Raw genomic sequence first — 23,360 nt, forward strand, 5'->3', positions numbered from 1 at the left:
ACTACCTACATGTGCCTGACGCCTAGGTTTGTATCGCTAACCCTGATTACCCTCCAGAGCTCCAATTCACACCCAGTTTTCTCCTAAACTGATCTCTTCAACCACTCTGCCCCGAGCCTGCAATTCTAGAAATCAAGAGTTTCTAACACAACGAATGGACATTCTGAAGAGTAATATCTTTTTTATGAAGAGATGCTTTATTACTTTCAGAAATGATACAAACTATAAATTAAGATAGGAGTGTATTCCTGCCAAAATAGGTGAGTCAATAAAAATGCATTTCAAAATCAGCTTTTATTACAAGGCAATGTATTGTAAACATTAAAATCTTGAATTTGAATTACACCTTTTATTTTGAACATTTCACTCAATAAAAAACCACGTGAACTGCATCCAAGTGATGACAAATACCAAACTAATGAAACTTGCCTGTAGCTTAAATAAACAAACTTAGATCAGCAAGTAAAATCAGAGCCAGGTGTATTTGCACAACTTACGAATGATATGAATGGACTAGAATGTCTAATGGTTTACACTTCACCATTTATACCAAATTTGGAGTGTCTTCTGAGTGACACATCGGTCTATGCATTTCCAAGGGCCAAACACGAACACATCCCTAATATCCCTCCCTCTACTTGTTAAAAACTAAGAAATCTGAGATACAAGGGAATGAAGTGACGACTGACATACCCCAGTCATTTAAAGAGAGTTCCTGCAGGTGATTCTGGGTCAGGTCATCCTGATCAATTTTGTACAAGGCTTCCTCCTCATCATTCCTGCTCTCTACACGTGGAATCATAAGCCATAACTAAAAAGGAACCACTGTTGGTTATCTGCTCACTGTCTTCTTTCATTTCTTGCAAAGTTATCAAAACCACAACAAACTTTTTACCTGGACCCCCAAAAGCACACATAGACCCTTCTGTTTGAATATTTTAGAAATGGAAGGTCTTAAACCAATCTGTGTGGTGAGGGCACCCAGGGAAGTTTAGAAACCTTACTGATTCAGGAAGAATCCAGCTTCTCGTTATAAACGACCCCACACTATTTTGACAATTAGCTGTGATCAGGGAGATGCCGTAGAAGAGAAGAAATGTACATAACTTCGTGGTCTCCTTTCTTTTCTATTCTCAACAAACAATTAATAGAACCCAAATCTCCTTCAAACAGCTAGTGTTTTCCTTTGTGAGCCAAAGACAAATTATAGTTTAGAAGTTGAGTCTATTACATTCAACCTCATTTCTTCGGTCTTCTAGAGTTTTGGCCAAGGCTTTTCTTAAAATATAAGTTCTTCAATCAACCATTGGCAACCGTTTATTTAGCGTCAGTTTTACATTTCCATAGTCATTGCTGTCTGGTGGGTTATATACGTATTTTTTGGCTGAGCACACTGGTTCCGAACCCATGCCACAGCAGTAAAAACACCACCGGATCCTTAACCACTAGGTCACCAGGGAATTCCTGTCTGGTGGGTGATAAGTGAATAACAGAATTCTGCCAGTCTCCTAGGGTCAAGTCAATTGCTTCCCTCCTACCCCCCCGGCCTGCCCTTTTTTAGGGCCACACCTGTGGCTTGTAGAAGTTCCTCGGCTAGGGGTTGAACTGGAGCTGCAGCTACCAGCCTACACCACAACCACAGCAATGCCAGACCCAAGCCATATCTGGGACTTACACCATAGCTCACATCAATACAAGATCCTTAACCCACTGAGCAAGGCAAGGGATCAAACCTGTATCCTCACGGAATACTAGTCAAGTTCTCAACCCACTGAGCCATGATGGGAACTCCATCAATTGCTTTTTCTGTAAAGTATCCTACTACACTCAGAATGAATGAATGGTGAATGAATGAAAATTTGAATGCCTGTCTAGAGGAAGGCAGCTGTTGATTTTCTGGTTAAACCTCAGCTAAGACTGCAAACGTTTAATGTGATATATAGAAATGGAATAAAATAAAAGGAATCCATATATGTTGTTTTAAAATTTTTATTTGCTTCTTCAAAAGATTGGAAATAGATTAGCCAAAACATATCTGAATATACAAAGTAATCCATGTGGTTAAGGAGGACAAGCCCTGGAACATACCGCTGGACAAACTGTTCATCAAAATCGGATCTCTTTACTTCAGAATCAGTGGAAAGTCACTATTTTACATTTCAAAAGCTACTGAGAAACTAGATCTCTTTTTACAATCACCAAATTCAGAAAGGTTATATTCTGACACATATTCTTGGCTACCAGTGAAGCTAGTTACTAAGTGATCTCAGAATTAGATCAATGAAGCAAGAGGTAGTTTCTCCAATCCTGTCCTTTTATTTTTCTTTTCAGCAAGGTCATTCCTAGCGGAGCTAAGGGATACACAGCATAGTCTTCAACCCTTTGAATTCCTGTTCTGCTGGGATCTCATTTCCTTCAAATACCATCATATCCATCTTGCTGCATTTTAGTACTTGAAATCATCTGACACAGAAAAGATGCCAGAGTTCAAACTTTTTGGCCGATTTTCCTTTCAGCATGCCGTTAGAACAATAAGGAGAAATCAACTCGATGGCGTCATGGATGAAGGGGATTTTTCTTAATTTCTGGTCGATAATAACAATACTATTACCAATATCCCAGGAGACGTAGGCTGATGAAACGAGCCCCCCCAAAGGTAGCATACAAACCACATAATGACATTCTTCTTGATTAAGTCGCCTTAAGAGCTTTTGCGGTTGGTCTTCCAAATTCTCCCGAGACCATCAGATCCCAGAGCCCCACAGTTCCATGGCTTCCAGCTCATCTTGGACCGGGGTGAATTCTGGCTGATCAGGATGGGTAGCTAGAGAGGAAGAGTGGGGGTGGGGACTTGGTAGAACCCAGGAACCAAAAATTGATAACCTCCCCTCATATGGGTCCACGAAGACATAGATTTGGTCACTAAAGTACAGAGATATCCTGCTTGGGTAGAAAGTAAGTAGTAGCTACCTTTACCCACCACGCTGCTTGCACCTTCCCAGGAAGTTCCAGATGGTTAGTGAAGAAAGAAGGAAGGGACAGATACACTCCAGAAATGTTAGGAAATTCAAATCACAGCCAACGGCTTAAATATTAGAGAAAGAAACCCTGACATGCCAGCAGAATGATGAAAGAAAAATAAATTTTAAAAACCCATCTCTTGTTAGAAGTCCATCACCAGGGACTGTAGTGAGGGGAAGTGATCAGAGAAGAAACGGAAGGAGGGTAGTCAGGGAGAAAGATGCCCAGCAATTTGTGTGGGGACAGGAAAGAGAAGGCATGTTTTAGGTAACTCTGCCTGGACTCCACATCTGCCAGTTTGGGATAATTCCTAGCAGACCATCTTAAACCTACACCCAGGCTGATATGTAGCAGTCAGTTTCTATGACAATTGACACATGTGACTGGGTTAAGTTCCAGTCTCATGGTTGTATGTGTTTGGAGCAGGACGGCAAGAGATGTGACAGTGGACAGGTAGGGAAGCAGGTGAGGCAGGGAAGCAGAGTGCCCATTGTTAGGGGCAGGGGCTGGGCGATGATGCTCAACAGGACAGTTCTGTATCTGTAGCCCATTGGCCAGGCCAATGTAATCAGAGTGGAGGAGTTCCACTTCAGTGCTGGTAATCATTGTAAGGGATCAGATCTTAATGAGAGATCGGGAGATTAGAGAGAACAGGGAGGGAAGAGATGAACAGAGAAAAACACATCAGCAAAACATTGACCAGTCCTTCTGGCAAATAAGGTTAAATTCCTTCTAAAGCAGAAAATTTCAATTCACTGACTAATAAGTTCATGGCCCCCCAAGCAGTCTCTGAACCTCTCTCTTGATGTTTAGAAAATGTCCCATTACACAACCCTCCAGCATGCAGACTGCAGATGTTTTTAGGAAGCATAATCATTTCAGAATCTCAATCCAGTAGTTAGTAAGAGGCAAGGACAGCACGGTCACTTTTGTTTCTTAAAATGATCCTCGGCCACCTAAAATGCATGCGGTGGGCAGGATGTCACCCAACAGAATCTCCAGGACCCTCCTAATTATGGAGAAAGTTCAAAGTTTGAGGCTTCCCCAAAACAAGAGGAAAAATTTTTAGGATGTCACAGCCACACCATGGAAGTAACACAGAATGAGAGGCCCCCCAAAATGTTCACACATGCCCTCCAATGATCAAATATGAGGTCCGAGGCCAAATCTGTAAGGATCGCCCTTTGGAAGCAAGGAAGACTTAGCTATGGTCTTATTTTTGTCGCTGTTATCTTTTCATATTTACTTTATTTTTTAACTTTTTAAAAAATTATAGTTGATTTACAATGTTGGGCCAGTTTCTGCTGTACAGCGAAGTGACCCAGTCATACACTCATATACATTCTTTTTTTTCATACTATCCTCCATCATGTTCTATCCCAAAAGATTGGACACAGTTTCCTGTGCTGTACAGTAGGACCTCATTGCTTATAATAGTAATAGTTTGCATCTACCAAACCCAAACTTCCCCATAGAAGTTGTCTTATTTTAAATTTCGTCTCGGGGATAACCTCTATATCAATTTGCACTTTATAGACGATGCCTCTGGACAATTTAAGGTGGTCAGCAGTTCAAGCTCTGCTTCCTGCCCGTAGCAGGTCTATTTTTCATAGCCCCCGCACCATGATAGCACTAAGCATAGTAAAACGTTGCTCAAAGCCCACCATAAGGCTGACACTTACCTCCCACGCCGTAGGCCGAACATGAAGAGGGGTCGCAGTATCCAGGCTGGCCAGAAGGACCTTGTGGTCCAGGCACTCCCAAGTGACCCGGTGGACCCCTTGGTCCAGGAGAGCCAGGGGGTCCAGGGCTTCCTGGCCGACTCTCCCCAGAAGGTCCTAAGAAGTACCCACAAATGAAAACAATCGGTCTTTTACCACTACTGGGTGAGTTTTGAGACTACCAAGAAGTAACCTAGTACAAGAAGCCACCTTACACATCTGGACAGTGGGGTGATCTGCCTTTCTCTACTCACTGAGTTCTAGTCCTCAACTGGATTTCCTGGACAGAGGATCATATGGCAATCACACGTTCCCCTGGAGGTCAATGCTTTAATCAGCTCAGGAACCCGGAAAGTGAAATATATTCATTCCCATCACCTCTTGGAGAGTAAAGGGAAAGGAGCATAGCACTGCCAACCTTGCTTTCTTTATGGAACTTCTCTCTCCCAGTGCAGGCTCCTTCTGAATCCAATGTATGGGCATAAGCACATACATATACAGGATACACACATGACACACACACAATCCAATGTACGAACATGCGCACACACACGTGTGTGAGCACACTTATGAACATGTTTGATCTTACCCTCATAACCTATACTGGTTTATGGCCCCAGATAATTGAAAGAAATTAGTCTAAGTCTGAAAGTAATTCTCTTGGAGGAGAAAAATGAAAAGTCTGAAATGGGACCCAATAAACGCATCCAAAATTTCTTTAGGCTAGCTGACATGAATTAAGAACTCTGTGAAAATGACAAAGGAATTAAAATTCTTGTGAAATTAAGAAGAATGTCAGGCTGGGTTTCTTTCATTCTTTTTTTTTTTTTTTTTTTTTTGGTTTCTATGTTTTGTTTTGCTTTAGGCCTGGATTCCAACAGTGGCCAACTAGAACCAAAGTGAAAATTAGGAACAAGTTATCACCTTACATTTGAAAAGTGTTGTGGCTCTCGGATGCATCCAGTTCCACTCAAGCAACATTCATCAACCACTCATTCTGCATAAGGCGAGGTGCTAGATCAGTTCCTCATACAATCTCTAATGACAATAGCATTTATACTCATGAATCTCTTGCATTAGGAATCTCTCCTACAAAAGTACTTCCCATAATCATCATTAGGTTGGAAAGCCACACCAGGCTATTGGACGTATGCAGTTGGCACTCCACACATTTGATTCAATATGGCTAAGACTGGCGTTGTAAATACCCAAGAGGATTGCAAACTCCTAATTCTACTAAATGGGTATGATCATCTGGAGGCTATTCTAAAAGCACAGAGTAAAACATACACCTCAAAACTTACACAAAACTCATTCAGAAACTGATGGTGGCAGAAACTATCCATGGGGTCATCAACATACCATCAAATATCCATGTGTTGCTCTAGATTCTGAGCCACCCTTACAGTTCAGCTGGGGCTGTGTGACTCGTTCCAGCCAGGGAAATATGAGTAGAAATGACGTCTTTCATCCTGCATCCAGGAAGTTGATGTGCCTCCTTTATCTTTCTCCTCAAGGTCTTTAATTCCAAAGTGGGGGGAAAGTCACCTCCACACATCAAACTTTCACTAAGTGTTAATCCACTAAGCATTTGGGGTTGATTTGTGGCCACAGCTTACCCTGGCCCAGCATAACTCATGCAACCAATAAAATCCTAGAACATCCTGTAACTTTGGGGGCTTGTGTATTGGGAGGCTGGTTACCAACAAACTGGCCTCCCAATGAAACACATGGAAAACACAGACATCCAGCTGGACACAAGGATGTAATATGACTATTTCCTTCACCTGCAATGTCAGGTGATTATAAAGATTGAGGATCTCCATCTCGAAGTTTCCTATTAGGTAGGAAGAGTTACCTGCTGGCCCAGGGGGGCCTCTTGGACCTTGAGTTCCAATGCCTGGATTTCCTTTTTCTCCCTTCACACCAGTTAAACCTGTTTAAAGAAAAAAGAAACGGCACATCTAGGTAGTTTGTTTTTCTGGGTTTCAAAAGGACCGCTCGATGAAGACGATGATGAGGGTTGGTTTGGGCTGATGGTTACCACGGGACTTTTAAATTGAATCCTGACACCGGTGACTTATGCACAGCCACATACAGAAGGCTGGCTCTGTAACTGAGCATGTCGTCTGCATTTGTAATACTGCAAGTTTATCATCCTCCTTCCCACTGAAGTGCCTCAGCCTGCCAGGAGCTGGCCTGTGTCTTTGCACACACCAGGCTATTGGACGTATGCGGTTGGCACTCCACACGTAACACAATAGAGATCACAAGTGGACATGTCTAACATTTTCCTTTGGGTCCACCCTGTCGTGTATCTGCAAAAAGCATGAATTATAATTAGGCAGCAAAGTTCGAAAGAGCGCGAGTTTCCATTAAAAACTTGGAAGCTTCAAGGAAGCCTGTGTTTGATTTGGCTGATTCAGCCCCATAAAAATCTAAACCTATTCATGTTTCTTTTCCATTGAACGAACTTCTTATTCCAAATAATTTACGGTGCTATTTAACAAGCTATACATTTTCACAGGCAGAAAAACAAAGAAACATATATTTTGACACCTCGTCATCCAAACAGGTCCCATCACAAGATTGCTGGACAGATAAGAGCATGCTCTACGGAGACCCAACCAGTCAGTCTGAGAATTGCATCAGACTGGGGTCTGGGTGACCCTGGCTCACTACACAGAAAGTCTCAGGTATCTGGTTTTCATGTGCAACAATACTTTGGAATAACAGAAGGCAGAACTGCGTATCTTCGTAATTACAGAGGAATTACGTGTCAACTGGCAAAGGCTTCAAGGGAATATAAAGAAAGGAAAATAATCAACTTGATAGGCAGCAGGCATGCAAATGATCTAAAGTGTTTAAAATTACAAATGACTTTTCTCACCTTCTAAATGACACAATAAGCAGGGACTCCAGTCTAGAAAACAATTACTTTTAACATCTTGGTTTGTAACGTCCAGAAAAAAAGATGTTGATGTATTATTTGCTCTGGGAATAGTTTTTTCTACACTGCACGTAGAATGACTGTTCTTTGATTTGAAGTTTTGATGTCTGCCGTGTTCTTTGTGACCATCTCTTGAGGTCAAGGTATACCTGTTATCATTTAATTTTTATTTATTTATTTATTTATTTTATAGCTGCACCTGCAGCATATGGATGTTCTCAGGCCAAGGAGTGAATCCAAGCTGCGGCTATGGCAACACTGGGTCCTTTAACCTACTGTGCTGGCCTGGGGATTCACTGCAGTTGGATTCTTGACTTACTGTGCCACAGAGGGAACTCCAACCTGTTATCTTTTTAAAAAGCCCTTTTTCCTTGTTAGCAGTTCTCAAGACTGCTCCACCCACTGCTACGCATCTCTAACACCCATGCCTATTGCACGTGGCATTGGTGGTATTTTCTGAGCTCACAAAAGACCAGTGCTGCAGGGAGAGGGCAGAGCATCAACCACCCAGCCTTCGACCTCCTGTTCCAAGCCTGACTCTTCTCCTAGGAATAGATAGGAGGAGAGTGATTTCTCTAGAGTAAAAATACAATCATATCTGAGTCTAAAAAGCACATAATTTAGATGAGTCAGCATCCAGTGCTCAATTGATAAATCAAGTTGTTCAGACAGAAAATCAAATTGTTCAGACACACACACCCTGAGTGTGTCTACTGGGTGTTACCTAATTAATTACTAGTTTAGCTACTAGCTTAGCTAATTGAGTAATAAATGGAGTATTTTTTTTTTTTTTTTTTTTGGGCCACATCTGGGGCATGCAGAAGTTCCCCAAGCCAGGGATCAAACCCAAGCCACAGCAGTGACCTGAGCCACACCAGTGACAACACTGGATCCTGAACTCACTAGGCCACCAGGGAACTCCAGAGTGAGTACTTTTTAAAATTGGAGGTAGATGTTCCCTCACTTGCAAAAGATCGTGCCCTAACATGAGTGTGTCTAGGAATTTAGCAGAAACCACCTCTTCTGTGAGAATTGGAGTCACTTTCCCCAAAGGGAACTGCTAATTTTTAAAGAATTAGAACACAAGAAAACACTCGAATGACTAATACCAGACTGCATGATTAACTGTTTGGTGACTCAGAGACCTCCTGTGACCCTACGGTACTCAAGGATCAGCATCAATAATGGCTTCTGGGAGTTCCCATTGTGGCTCAGTGGTTAAAGAACCTGACTAGCATCCATGAGGATGCAGGTCTGATCCTTGGTCTCACTCAGTGGGTTAAGGATCTGGCGTTGCCATGAGCTGTGGCATAGGTCACAGACGTGTCTCAGATCTGGTGTTGCTGTGGCTGTGGCGTAGGCTGGCATCTGTAGCTCTGATTTGACCCCTAGCCTGGGAACCTCCATATGCCATGGGTGCGGGCCTCCCCCGCCCCCCCAAAAAAAGAAAAACATGGCTTCTCAGGGATCCTCCATGAGAAGATGTAAATGAGGCTGAACAGGACATCCAGGAAAGTATTCTTGGGAATAACCCCCTGATAAGTGTCCCTTGCTCTATCCCTTGCTTATTCACAAAGAAAGCTAAAGGTGGGGAAGATGGGGGAGGAGAACATCTGGTTGTTTCAACTTTCTTGTTATGGAGAGAAAAACAAGTGGCATTTGATATTATCTGTAATACAGGTCAAGGTGAGAGAGGAAGATCTTTGCAATAATACTCCAACTCCTCAAGATGCCAAAAAAAAAGAAAGAAAGAAAAATCCAAGAATATAGTTTTATATCAACAGAGAATTTTAGATTTTATTGTCCTTGAAGTTTGAAATGTTCCAACTACATGTAGGCTAATATATTAATATATGTCTGTGTCTTCACTTAGGTTTCTCAGACTAAAGAAAGGAATACTTCTGTCCATGACAACTGAATTTGGTTAAAAATCTTTTTTGGAATGAAAAAATATATGTCAAAAATCAATATTTAAATACTTAAAATGAGGACAGAAATGGAAGACTAAGCTTAGAGAGCTTAGACCTCTAAAAATAGAACTGGATATACTTTTTTTGGGGTCATTCCCAGGCTAGGGGTTGAATTAGAGCTATAACTGCCAGCCTATACCACAGAGACAGCAACGTGGGGTCCAAGCCACATCTGCAACCTCTACCACAGCCCACAGCAATGCCAGATCCTTAACCCCCTGAGTGAGGCCAGGGATCGAATGCCCATCCTCATGGATACTAGTCAGGTTTGTTACTGCTAAGCCACTGCAGGAACTCTGGAAGATACTTTTGATAAACTCTGTAGGTCATAATTCAAAGGAGGGAAATCAAATGTCCTAAAATTTCAGCCTGTGACTATTCATGAGATGACAGTAGAATCTAGGCATAGTCATTCTTTAAGGACACGATGTAGTCATTGCCCCAAAATAAGGGCTCCCTCATTTATCTCTTTTGTGGGGCCACCTAGTGCTGAGATGGGATCACCAGAGCTACACGCTGGCATTCTTCCCATAAAGGCATGGGGACCCCTGAGTTCACAGGACATCCCCTCCTGAAATAACCTTCTTACCTTGGCTCTCTCCATAAATACTCCTCATTCTTACAGACTCAACTCAAAGCTTCTCTACAACTATAGCAGGCAAAAGCACAACAAATCCAAGGATTATCTATTTCAATTATGGCTATATCCCCAACATTTCTATGGTGCCTTCCACAGAGTATCTGACTAACAAATATTGATTAAATGGGTGAATGAATGAATGATTTGCTTCCATATTATCTGTGCCTCCTTTGGTCCCACTGCATTGCTTGTGCTCCTATTTATCTGGCCTGGAACTATGAGCCTGTTGACTTCAAGGATCATGCCTATTTATTGCTCTAATGTCAGATCCAAGCATAGCCTCACACATAGTAGGTGGTCCAGTAAACACTGGAAGAGCAACTGAATGACTAGATGTCTACACCAACATGCAGCTGATGGTTAAAATCAAGCATGACCTCTGAAGAATCAACAAACAAAATTCCTTAAGCTGGAGCTCTGCTTTTACTTTCACATGCCTGGCTTTCGTGAACACTGGCTTTTTCCCTAACAAGTTCCTTATGTGACATTATCAACTGCTAGTGCCTCTTGGAGATGAATATCATGCACTCCAATTAAACTGAAATTTCTTCTATTTTTAAAAATAGCTGATATAAATGAAGATCTAACTTACCAAAAATATAATTTAGCTAAGATTTAAGATGTCCTTAGTTTTCTGTAGAGTTACCAAAACTAGATAAAAGTCTTTTCTATTATTTATTCATTCATTCTTTCTTTTTTTTAAAAAAAAGGAATATTTAAGATCTACTCTTTTAGATCTTGCTCTCTTATTAAAATTTTACTCATTTCTTTCTTATTAAAAGCTTTTAAAATAGGAGTTCCAGCTGTGGCTCAGTGGGCTAAGAATCCGACTAGTTTTGGTACCAGTACCACACTGTCTTGATTTCTATAGCTTTGTAATATTGTCTGAAGTCTGGGAGAGTTATGCCACTGGCTTGGTTTTTTCCCTCAGGATTTCTTTGGCAATTCTGGGTCTCTTATGGTTCCATATAAATTTTTGGACTGTTTGTTCTAGTTCTGTGAAAAATGTCATGGGTAATTGGATACAGATCGCATAAAATCTGTGGACTGCTTTGAGAAGTATGGCCATTTTAACCATATTAATTCCAATGGAACAGAATAGAGAGCCCAGAAATAAACTGAGACACCTACAGTCAATTAATCTTTGACAAAGGAGGCAAGAAGATAAAATGGGAAAAAGACAGTCTCTTCAGCAAGTAATGCTGGGAAAACTGGACAGCTGCATGTAAATCAATGAAACTAGAACATACCCTCACACAGTGCTCAAAAACAAACTCAAAATGGCTTAAAGACTTAAGCATAAGACAAGACACCATCAAACTCCTAGAAGAGCACACAGGCAAAACATTCTTTGACATCAGCTTTACAAAGGTTTTCTTAGGTCTGTTTCCCAAGGCAATAGAAATAAAAACAAAAATAAACCAACAGGATCTAATCAAACTGACAAGCTTTGGCACAGCAAAGGAAACAATTTAAAAAAAAAAAGAGACAATCTAGGGAATGGGAGAAAATAGTTGCAAGTAATGCAACCGACAAGGGCTTAATCTCCAAAATACACAAATAACTCATACAACTTAACAGCAAGAAAACAAACAAACCAACTGAAAAATGGGTAGAAGAACTAAATAGACATTTCTACAAAGAAGACATACAGATGGCCAACAGGCACATGAAAAAAACGCTCAACATCACTACTTATTGGAGAAATGCAAATCAAAACTACTGTGAGGTATCATCTCACACTGGTCAGAATGTCTATCATTAATAAGACTACAAATAACAAATGCTAGAGAGGAGGTGTGGAGAAAAGGGAACCCTCCTACAACTGTTGGTGGGAATGTAAACTAGTACAACCACTATGGACAACAGTATGAAGGTTTTTCAGAAAACTAAATATAGAACCATCATATGATCCAGCAACCTCACTCCTGGGCATACATTTGAACAAAACTTTCTTTCAAAAAGATATAAACACCCCTATGTTCACTGTAGCACTATTCACAATAGCCAAGGTATGGAAAAAACCTAAATGTTCATTGACAGGTGAATGGATTAAGAAGATGTGGGGCATATACACAATGGAATACTACTGAGCCATAAAAAAGACCAAAATAATGCCATTTGCAGCTACATGGATGGAACTAGAGATTCTCATACTAAGTGAAGTAAGTTAGAAAGACAAATACCATATGCTATCGCATATATGTGGAATCTAAATTATGGCACAGATAAACCTATCTACAGAACAGAAACAGACTTCCAGACATGGAGAGCAGACTTGTGGTTGCCAAGGGGGAGGGGAAGGGAGTGGGATGAGCTGGGAGTTTGGGTTAGTAGATGCAAACTATTACATTTAGAATGGATAAGCAATGAGGTCCCGCTGTATAGCACAGGGAACTATATCCAATTATTGTGATAGAACATGATGGAAGATAATATGAGAAAAAGAGTATATATATATGACTGTGTCACTTTGCTGTACAGCAGAAATTGACAGAACATGGTAAATCAACTATAATGAAAAATTTAAAATAGAATCTGATTAGTATCCATGAGGATGTGGGTTTGATCCTTGGCCTCGATCAGTGGGTTAAGGATCCAGCGTTGCCATGAGCTGTGGTGTAGGCTGACAGCTGTAGCTCCAATTCGACCCCTAGCCTGGGAACCTCCGTATGCTGCAGGTGCGGCCCTAAAAAGACAAAAATTTACATAAATAAAAGAGGGTTGTGGTACAGAGAGGTGAAGTCACTTGTCCTTAGCTAGTAAGTCACAGAGCCAAGATTTCAATACAGGCAGGGTGGTGACAAGGCCCTAACCAACACACTTTGCCTGCCTCTCTCCCCCAAGCTGGACCTAGCAGCTGCATTCTGCTCTTGTTGGCTATAGCCATGGCTTCCTGAATTGCCTGCCCAATTCGTCTGCACATTTTCTCCAGCCCCACACTCAGGTATCAGCCCCTGTGGTTATCACATTTCTTCAGCTTACTTCCTTTGGTTTGCACACTTGCCCTCTACTCCAAGCAAGACTTAGGTTTGATTTTAGAGGATTTATCCTGTTCACACTGATGACTTGTCCAGGGTCTAGCCCTTGGTTATGGGCTTCCTATTTTCTTTGGCCTGTTGGCCTCTGAATAGGGAGATTTTACTCATTTCTATGGTCCCCTGACCACACAAAGCACTCAGGATGGAGTCTGATGCTACTCCTTTGGGCACAGTTACTCCCTCTTGATCCCAGACATTCTGAAGAAGTCCTAGGATTTATGCCCAGGCAGATATGCAAGGCCTGGGTAATGCTTTCATTGTAATTCTACCGAAAAGCCACAGAAAATGTGAGACAAGGCTTCAGCTGTGTTATTATATTGTCTGTTGCCTGGGAAATGCTGGCAAAGAATTCCAAGAATAGTCTGTTTTTCATTCAGCTTAAGTTTGAATGCCCGCTAGGTATAGGGTACTGGATTGGGTACCTCGCTACAAGACGTCAGATTAACTGGACTCAATCCACCAAGTATTGTTTGCCCTTTTCCAGGCTCTGCTCTTTTTACATGTTTGGCCTGTAGGATTAATAACAGCATGTGGAACTCCCATGTTTTGTGTTATGGGGGCCAAGTTTGGAAAATACAGCGTATTTTTTTTTTTTTTTTAACACCACCCTGCAGCATATGGAGTTCCCAGGCCGGGGATCAGATCCAAGCTGCAGCTATGACCTATGCCATAGCTACAGCAACACCAGATCCTTTTAACCTACTGTACCAGGCCAGGGATCAAACCTGCCTGTGTCCTACCACTGCAGAGACACTGCTGATCTTGTTGTGCCACAGCGGGAACTCCTAGTGTGGTTTTAAATGTAAAAATGTCGAAAAGAATTTGCCAATACTTGCTAAGAGATACTCTCTCTATTGCCTTTTTCATAAAACAACTGGCCATCTAGGATGCATCTACAATTTAGGGCTCAGCTGGGGAAAGATAAACCATGCTAGAAAGGTAAACCTAGGTGGAGAGAATTTAACACAGGGACTTGGTTACATGGCTGGTGGAAGGACTGGGAAGCCAAATAGAGATGACAAAGCACCCCACACATTAGCAACAGTGGGAAGCAACTATCACCCCTAGGTGTGCAGGGACAAGGAGAAGAAATGGTGTGACTGGGGCCCAGTGCCAGCCTTTTGTAGGATCTAGGACAAGAGGGACAGAGGGTCCAGTGCAAGCAGGAGCCACACTGGCACTCTAGCCACCGCTGGAGTCGCAGAGGAGGCAGGGGTGGGAGTTGAGAGGAGACACAGCCTGACTTTTCTCCTCTTCAAACCCTCTGCTCCTCAATGCCTCGCATTGGCTGAAGCTGTGCAGGAAGAGAGGGAGCCTGGAAACACAGCAACATACAGCGAAAGTTATTGGTCCTTAGCTTGTCCTCGGTTTGCACAGAGCAAACCGAAAGCAACCCCCCTAGTCTAGAGCCAAGATCAAGTGTGAGAATTCAGTCCAGAGCATCCTTCCTGCCTGTTCAGGTCACCGTGCCGTAGGGAAAACAGCCAAGTACACAAGTGGCTATAATGCAGTGTGAAATTAGCTACAACAAAATACAAGGGGGTAGAATTGAGGCATCCGTGGGGAATCTCAGGAGGCTTTCCAATAGAGCTGACCCTTGGAGATAAGTCTTGAAGAGCAGGCATTAGCCGAGAAAAGAAGAGGCAGATGGAAATGCACGTGAAAAGACGTGCTGATGAAAGCGAACAGCGCATGCCTCAGGAGCTAGACATGGTTTGGAATGTCTCTGATAGCTATGGGCTGGGGGGAGGGAGAATAAGAGGCCAGTCTGGACCAGGTCAAGACAAACCTTGTGAATCAGACTGAGTTTAGATATGGCCCTTCACAGGCAAACAGTTTTTTTGTTTTTTTGTTTTTTTTTTTCTTTTATTAAAAAGGGCTGCACCCAAGGCATATAGAGGTTCCCACGTTCCCAGGCTAGGGTCGAATCGGAGCTACAGCTGCCGGTCTATGCTACAGCCACAGCACGCAGGATCTGAGCCGTGTCTTTGACCTACACCACAGCTCACAGCAACACCGGATCGTTAACCCGCTGAGCGAGGCCAGGGACTGAACCTGCAACCTCATGCTTCCTAGTTGGATTCATTTCCACTGGGCCATGACAGGAACTCCTATATGCAAACAGTTCCAATCTACCTAGTTTTTTGTGTATAATGTCATAGTCCTTTTCTTAAAGAGAAACTCAAACTGTTTAAGGTTCGGGATCCACAAAACCTGAATCTGCTTCTGCTGGGTGCTACAAAGTAATACGATTAGCTCAGGTGGACCAGAATCCTGTAGAGCTCAACTCCACCAATAAACACTGTGCTAGACCCACAGAAAAGTCAGAGGAAAACCCGTTGAATCATTAAGTGGGGCTACCCAGAAGCCAAAGAAACCCACTAGCCAGATCAAGAGCCACACAAGAAGATACTTTATACGTCAGGGTTTTCTATCACTGAGAGACAAGGTAATAGAGGCAGGAGGTCTTTGGTCTTTTGACCACAGACATTTAAACTAGACATGTGGAGTTCCCGTCGTGGCTCAGTGGTTAACGAATCCGACTAGGAACCATGAGGTTGTGGGTTCGATCCCTGGCCTCGCTCAGTGGGTTAAGGATCTGGTGTTGCTGTGGGCTGCCATGAAGATCGCAGACGTGGCTCGGATCTGGCGTTGCTGTGGCTGTGGTGTAGGCCAGCAGCTATAGCTCCGATTTGACCCCTAGCCTGGGAACTTCATGTGCTGCGGGTACAGCCCTAAAAAGCAAAAATAAATAAATAAATACATTAGACACAATTACATCTGGATGGGTGGGGGCTGGGGAGGAAGTGCAGCAGGGAGGAGGGAGTAAAGGAGGGAGAACTGAAGTTGTAAAGGGAGAAGGGAGGAGAGAGGAAAGCAAATGATGAGAAATACAGCTCATCAATGCACACCAACCCCATCTCGTTGTTTGCAGTTGACTGTTCACAACTGTAGGCATGTGGCAAAAAAGGAACAGGGGTTAAATAGGGCACCACGAAGCCTGGTGTTTTTTTCTACCTGGTTTTGCCACTGATATTATGACCTTATGGGTACATAACAAGAATATCAGATCAAATGCCAGTCTATCACTTTCAACTCCAATAGTTTGATTGCTCCTCCTTAAACACCATTATGTTATTTCCTGCATTGACTGTTGGAAAAACTACAAATGATACAAAGTTAGCAGAAAAATGAGCCAATTGCTATAGCTTTAAAAATGAGCATTGTAGGTTCATCATGAATATTCAACCAGTCAATGATATTTAAATTAGAGCTTGGTCTGGTCTTCATTTTTTACAGAACTGGAAAGGGATGAAATGTTCTTCACTCTCAGGAAGGAAAGGAGCGGTGTGAAGGCATTGGGACAAGGCCAGGGTCTGCAGAGTTTAAAACGAACTCTATGATGGGCAACAGCCCTTCGTAAAAAGCATGAAGAATCGCTATTAAGATAAATACATCTTATATCTAGGATCCTCTCCATGTTTTTCCAAGCTAGCGAAGAAGTTCAAAAAAGTCAAATTACTTTGCTATATTCATGTGGTACTTTAAGGTCAAAATTAAATCTAGAACCAATGAAAATATAAAAGTTTAATGAATTTATTTTTTTCTGTGTAAGTTTTCACCCAGCTACAGAAAGGCATTTTGGTATATTAATTTACTATAATGTATTTGTTGCTTTAAAAGCCATGTCAAAAAATTCACTGAAAATGGTTTATCATAGCTAATATAAACAGCATTAGTTTCTTTGTTGTTGTTGTTGTTGTTTCAGCACCCAGGGTTTCCTGCCAGGGATCGAACCCATGCCACAGCAGTGACCCAAATTGCAGCAGTAACACTGCTGGATCCTCAACCTGCTGAGCCACAGAGGAACTTCTTTCTAAACAGCTTTAGTTTTTTTGGGTTTTTTTTGTTTGTTTGTTTTGCTTTGTTTTTCTGTCTTTTTGCCTTTTCTAGGGCTGCTCCCGTGGCATATGGAGGTTCCCAGGCTAGAGGTCTAATCGGAGCTGTAGCTGCCAGCCTACCCCAGAGCCACAGTAATGCCAGATCCAAGCCACGCCTGCAACCTACACCACGGCTCACGGCAACGCTGGATCTTTAACCCACTGAGCAAGGCCAGGGATTGAATCTGAAACTTCATGGTTCCTAGTCGGACTCGTTAACCACTGTGCCATGATGGGAACTCCAGAAACAGCTTTAGTTTTATCATGTGAACAACTACATGTTATACTGCCATTTCACTTGTTTATATTCAAGGCTAGAAATTTGGAAAATGTTAGACATTTAAAAGAAAGGGAGTGGGGGAGGGGGAACTGGATGAAGGCGGTCAAAAGGTACAAACTTCCAGTTTTAAGATAAATGAGTACTAGGGATGGAATGTACAACATGATAAATATAATTAATATTGCTGTACATTATTATGAAGGTTGTCAAGAATAAATCCTAAGAGAACAAAAAAATTTTTTCTGTTTCCTTCATTTTATATCTATTCACAATAATGGATGTTCACTAAATTTATGGTACTACAGACAATAAATGCTGGAGAGGATGTAGAGAAAAGGGAACCCTTCTACACTCTTGGTAGGAATGTAAATTTGTACAACCACTATGGAGGCCAGTATGGATGTTCCTTAAAAAACTAAATGTAGAACTACCATATGATCTAGCAATCCTGCTCCAGGGCATATATCCAGAGAAATTCTAATTTGAAAAGACACATGCATCCTACTGCTCATTGCAGCACTGTTTATAAGACATGTGAAGCAACTTAAATGTCCATTGATGAATGAACAAAGAAGATGTGGTACATGTATGCAGTGGAACACTATTCAGCCATAAAAAGGGAAGAATGCTATTTACTGCAACATGGATGGACCTAGAGATTATAATACTGAGTGAAGTAAGTCAGACAAAGACAAATATCATATCACTTTACATGTGGAATCTAATAAAAATGATACAAGATAACTTATTTAAACAATAGAAACAAACTCACAGATTTCAAAACCAGTCTTATAGCTACAACAGGTGGGAGGAGGGGAGAATGGCGAGGGTAGGAATAACATATACACACTACTGCATAAAATAGATGGTTAATGAGAACCTACAGTACAGTACAGAAAAATCTACTCAATAGTTTGTAACAACCTATATGGAAAAAAAATAGATATATTTAAATGTATGAATGATTCACTTTGTTGTATACCTGAAACTAATACATTGTAAATCAACTATGCTCCAATAAAATTAAATTAAGGGAGTTCCCACTATGACACAGTAGGTTAATAACCTGGCTTGTCTCTGTGGTGGTGCCTGTTTGATCCTTGGCCTGGCACAGTGGGTTGGTTAAAGGATCCAGTGTTGCCACAGCTGCAGTGTAGGTTGCAGCTGTGGCTTAGATTCAGTCCCTGGCCCAGGAACTTCCACATGCTGTGGGTACAGCAGGAAAAAAAATTAAATTAAAAAATAAGCTTATTGTGTCAATCATTTCATAAGTCAAATCATTATGCTGCACATCTTAAATTTATACAGAGCCATATGCCAATTATAGCTCAATAAAACTCAAGAAAGAAGAAGGAAAAATAGTTTTAAAAAAGGTATAAGAAAGGGAATCCCTCTCTTTCTCTCCATATTTACACATACAATATAGCCAGAAGGACATTTTATCTTTTGACCACAGACGTCTAAATTAGACCCACTTAAATCTGGGCACGGAAATGTCCAAGGCATTTGCTATTTTTTAGGCATTTCCCACCCAGTATAACCAAAATTTCTATTTAAAAATTTCACCCTGCTTTTCTGGCTAAAATTACATGATGATGACTTGAAGAAAATGCTGACATTGTTGACTTGGCAGTAATTGGCTATTAACAGGATGTCTTTGGATTGATGTCCTATAACCACACAGGCTTCTGCTTTTATCATGGCTCTAGGGTTCAATGAGGAATAGCAGCCAAAAAGCTGGCCAAGTGGTAATTAAGGCCATAAATCACTTATGATTCATGAAATAACTATTGGATGTCAGGTATGATGAGGAAGAAAAGGAAAAGACCGATTAAATTTGGTTTGTAAGGGAGCATGTGACCTCACTGGTGAAATGGATTAACAAAAGTGAAATCGATAAAGGACAATTTGAGAAAGTATATTCTACCTGGGTGCTAAATGATATATCTCACACAGTAACGAGGTAGGGATCGGCCACCCATTCATTTGTCAAAGATCTGTTCAGGCTCCTTGTGGAGGGATGTAGAGAGGAAAGGAACTCACAGTCCAGCGGGAAGACAGTCAAGTGCTTCCACAATTACAAGATAATGGGAAACTGCTGTGATGGAGGCATGCACTTGGGGACAGAGGAGCACAAATGAGGGAGATCTTTATTCAGCCTAGTTCAGTTGGAACAATGCAGGGTAGCAACAACAAACACACTGACCAAACAGACAAACCGTGGTGAGGGATGAGTGGCCTCTGGCAGAGGTGCTTCGTGAGAAGAACTTCAAAATTTGAGTCTCAGTGAACCAGAGGAAGAAAGAGTGTTCTGGGTACTTGAAAGAACATGTGAAAATCTATGAAAAGCTGTAAGAACAAGGCATGACAGGAGTCGGCATTGAGTATGGAAAGGAAAAGGTGTGTAGGAAGGTGATAAAATAGTGGTCTGACTCCTTCACTACAGTACAACCGAAAGATGCATCCATTCTCTTGCTACGGGCTCATGTATCTCCTTACCCCTTGGATTTGGGGTTGGCCATGTGACTTGCTTTGATCAATGGGATGTCAGTGGCAATGACATGAACAGAGGCTTGAAACATGATTGGGCGGACAGGTTGCGTTGTTTTATTTCTGCCATTGTCACAGGGAGAACATATTCTAGGGGAGCTATTACCCCTCCAGCCAGGCCCCTGCAGAACAGAGCTGCCCCAGCCTCCCATAGACATATGGTGAGAAATAATAACTATTGTTGCATGCTACTGAGATTTTTGTAATTTTTTATGCAGCAAAAGCTGACTAATACAGAGAATCTTGAGCAGTTCACTTTAGCTAGAACAAAGGATACATACTTGAAATGAACTTGATTGGGAACTAGGAACCAGGACCACACAAAGATATCTTACTGAGATGGCATTAATGTTGAGCAGTATTTCTAATATATATATAATAGATTAATTATAATATAATATACAATTATATAATTATATTATGTTATATTATTATATAATATAATTATATTTATTATAATAAATATAATTATGTAATATTATATTAATATATTATATCTAATATAATATCTTATATCTAATATAATATATTATATCTAATATAATATCCCTCACCCCAGACAAGGACTGAAATCCAATGCGAAGAATCTGCTACAATTTACTACACAGACCTCCAATTAAGGATTTAAAAAAAAAAAATGTCAACTACAGAAACAACTATATCAGCTTTCACGGCAAAAAGAAAAAAAATATCAGTTACGGTTTTTGTTATAATAATCATATTACAACAGTGCAAAGAGTGGGGACATACTTTGATGATAATTTTAACTTGTCATCAACTTTTTCAAATGATTCCTTGTGTTTGTTTGGAAAATGACTACAATTAATTCCAGAAATAGGAACACCAAAAAAAGTCTACAAAAACTCTTTTTCAATAGGTGCTACTCTTTCAGGGTGCTTAAATCTACATCTTATATTTCCCTCTAAACAGCTACATCTGGCATTTGAATAATTTAAATGAGTAGGAGAGAAAAACACTCATTTAAGTGGCAAGAACAGGTAGACACAGCTAAGCCAACCCTTCACCAGTGTCCTAGAAGTCAGACTGCTTGGAAATCATTCTTATGGATGAAAACATCACCCTGGCTACATTGCAAGGGCAGAAAACCTTGATTTAATTTAGAGGACTGTGACTAAATACATATTCACAAATTCTGTGATACTCCTCCTTTGAAAATATACAGCTTAGTTCCCCTCTATTTGTACATAGATAGGGCTTAGTGACTCCCTTGTAATAGAGAGAATATGCTGGAAGCAAAAGCTTAACTTCTGGGACTAGTTACAAACGGCACTGTGGACCCCTCCCTGCTCTTTCTGGGATCACTGGCTCTGAGGAAAGCAGCCACCATGTTGTTGTGTTAAATGTTCTGAAAACATTCAAGCACCCCAATGGAGAAATCCACCCCTCTCATGCAAACGTAAGCAGAACAGTCAGAGAAGGCATGAGATTCTGCCAATCTTTCTTGATTGGGAGTAAGCTGGCCATCCTGGAAGCAGATCTGCTGGCCCCAGTCAAGCTTTCAGATAAGTGTGGCCATGAGTGACATCTTGACTACAACCTCATGAGAGACCCTGAGCCGGAAGCACCCAGCTAAATCACTCCTGAATCCAAGATCCATAAAATCCATGATTATATGTGTTTTGTTGTTTTAAGCTCTAAGTTTTAGAGCAATTTGTTCATAGTAATAGAGCAACACGTAGAGCTTCTTTCTGCAGCCATGATGAATGCAAAGGGTGACTTTGTAACAGGGCAAAAAAACCCTACAAAATAAAAGAGGGTACAAAGAGAAAAAGAGAAGGCTCATTCATTGTCAGTGCCCTAAAGTCACTATATATTAGCAAAACACCACCCATCAAACTTTCAGAGAAAGTTTGCACAATGTCCTTGTTGCAAAGGACATTCCAATTGGACTTTACCAGATAATTAATGTGTGAGAAAAGAGAAAACGCTACCCTTATTTCTCTGGAGTTTATCTCTCAGAGATGGTAGACAGAGGAAGAAGGCGAACATGTATTTCAGCAGATTTTTTTATCAGCAATGAAAAGACAATATCTCATGCCACTGTGTATCAACTACCATATATCAGAGGGAAGACTTGTAAATATTTAAGGGGCAACCAGTAAATTCTTATGAGAGCTCTACCCTCCTTCATCAAGTTGATCTGTCCCATAAAGATAATTTTTCCAGGAATAAACCAGGAGACAGGGACATTAACAAGTTTCACAGGAGTTCCTGTCGTGGCTAAGCGGAAACGAATCTGACTAGCATCCATGAGGATGCAGGTTCAATCCATGGCGTTGCTCAGTGGGTTAAGGATATGGCATTGCCGTGAGCTGTGGTATAGGTCACAGACATGGCTTGGATCTGATGTTGCTGTGGCTGTGGTGTAGGGCAGCAGCTACAGCTCTGATTCGACCTCTAGCCTGGGAACCTCCATATGCCATGGGTGTGGCCCTAAAAAGACCAAAAAAAAAAAAAAGTTTCACAGATGTTTACCACTGAGGCATTCCTGGCTTACAACTACTATGCTTCATTTCTGAATGTGTGACCAAAGTCTTTCTGCCAAATATATTTTCTGTGCCAAGAGCTCTTTTATTTCATTTTTATCTAAATTTGATTTTTTTAAATTAAAGTATAGTTGATTTATTTTAATTTAAAAAAATTTTTTAAATTAAAGTAATAGTTGATTTACCAAGAGCTCTTTTCAGCCACAGGACTATTGAACAAGAGAACCCAACTTCCCTCCCCCAGCTTTGAATCCCTCAGGGAGCCAGCTTTCTCTCTGGACTTCTCAGCCCTGCGGATTCACAGTGAACTGTGACAAGGGCAGGAGGGACTCAGTCTTGGCTTTAGTGTGTATGCAGCATCTCCCGCCCTGACTGTACCATTGACTGTGATAACCAGGTTTGCTTGGGGGAGTTCCATTCTGTTTCATCTTCGCATCCTTCTCCCCTTCCCCTTTTCTCATCTTTTGACACAAAGTCTATCTTTTTCAAGTTAATGCCTAGAACCTTAGGACTAATTAAAATTGATCCTTAAATCTTATCTTTCTTTACATTCAATAATTAGAAATTCGGTCTTCTGCGGCAGAGAAAGCTCAAGGGGACACATGTTCTAACTTCAAAACTCACTCAGTGGTTTTTATCCTCAATGAACAATAACAAATGAATCTGTGGGGCCAACAGAAGGGGGGAACTGCCCTAGCATCGAGCTCTTAAACAAAAATGTGAATTTTTCTCTTGATTA

General features: G+C 41.2%; 1 protein-coding gene and 1 long non-coding RNA gene across 5 annotated transcripts in view; both read right to left on the reverse strand.

Annotated features, from left to right (window-relative positions):
- Window positions 1-1,973: 1,973 nt before the first annotated feature.
- Window positions 1,974-23,360, reverse strand: part of COL14A1 (collagen type XIV alpha 1 chain) — a 237,272-nt gene continuing 215,885 nt past the window's right edge. For 2 of the 4 annotated variants that reach the window (NM_001445065.1, XM_005662880.4), the window contains 3 exon segments: window positions 1,974-2,824; window positions 4,704-4,859; window positions 6,601-6,678. In NM_001445065.1, the coding sequence (NP_001431994.1) occupies window positions 2,745-2,824; window positions 4,704-4,859; window positions 6,601-6,678 (314 nt within the window). In that variant the 3' untranslated portion in view covers window positions 1,974-2,744. 4 annotated transcript variants of the gene reach the window in all.
- On the reverse strand, window positions 10,992-15,611 carry LOC146403703 (uncharacterized). The gene is made up of 2 exons (XR_014843447.1): window positions 15,301-15,611; window positions 10,992-12,941 (listed from the first exon to the last, which is right to left on the reverse strand). It is a non-coding gene; the product is annotated as an uncharacterized LOC146403703 (long non-coding RNA).

This window comes from Sus scrofa, chromosome 4 (assembly GCF_054392235.1).
Source record: "Sus scrofa isolate SSC_HxYL_T2T_F1_AM1 chromosome 4, Sscrofa_HxYL_maternal_Yorkshire_Landrace_v2.0, whole genome shotgun sequence".
NCBI classification, from domain to species: domain Eukaryota; kingdom Metazoa; phylum Chordata; class Mammalia; order Artiodactyla; family Suidae; genus Sus; species Sus scrofa.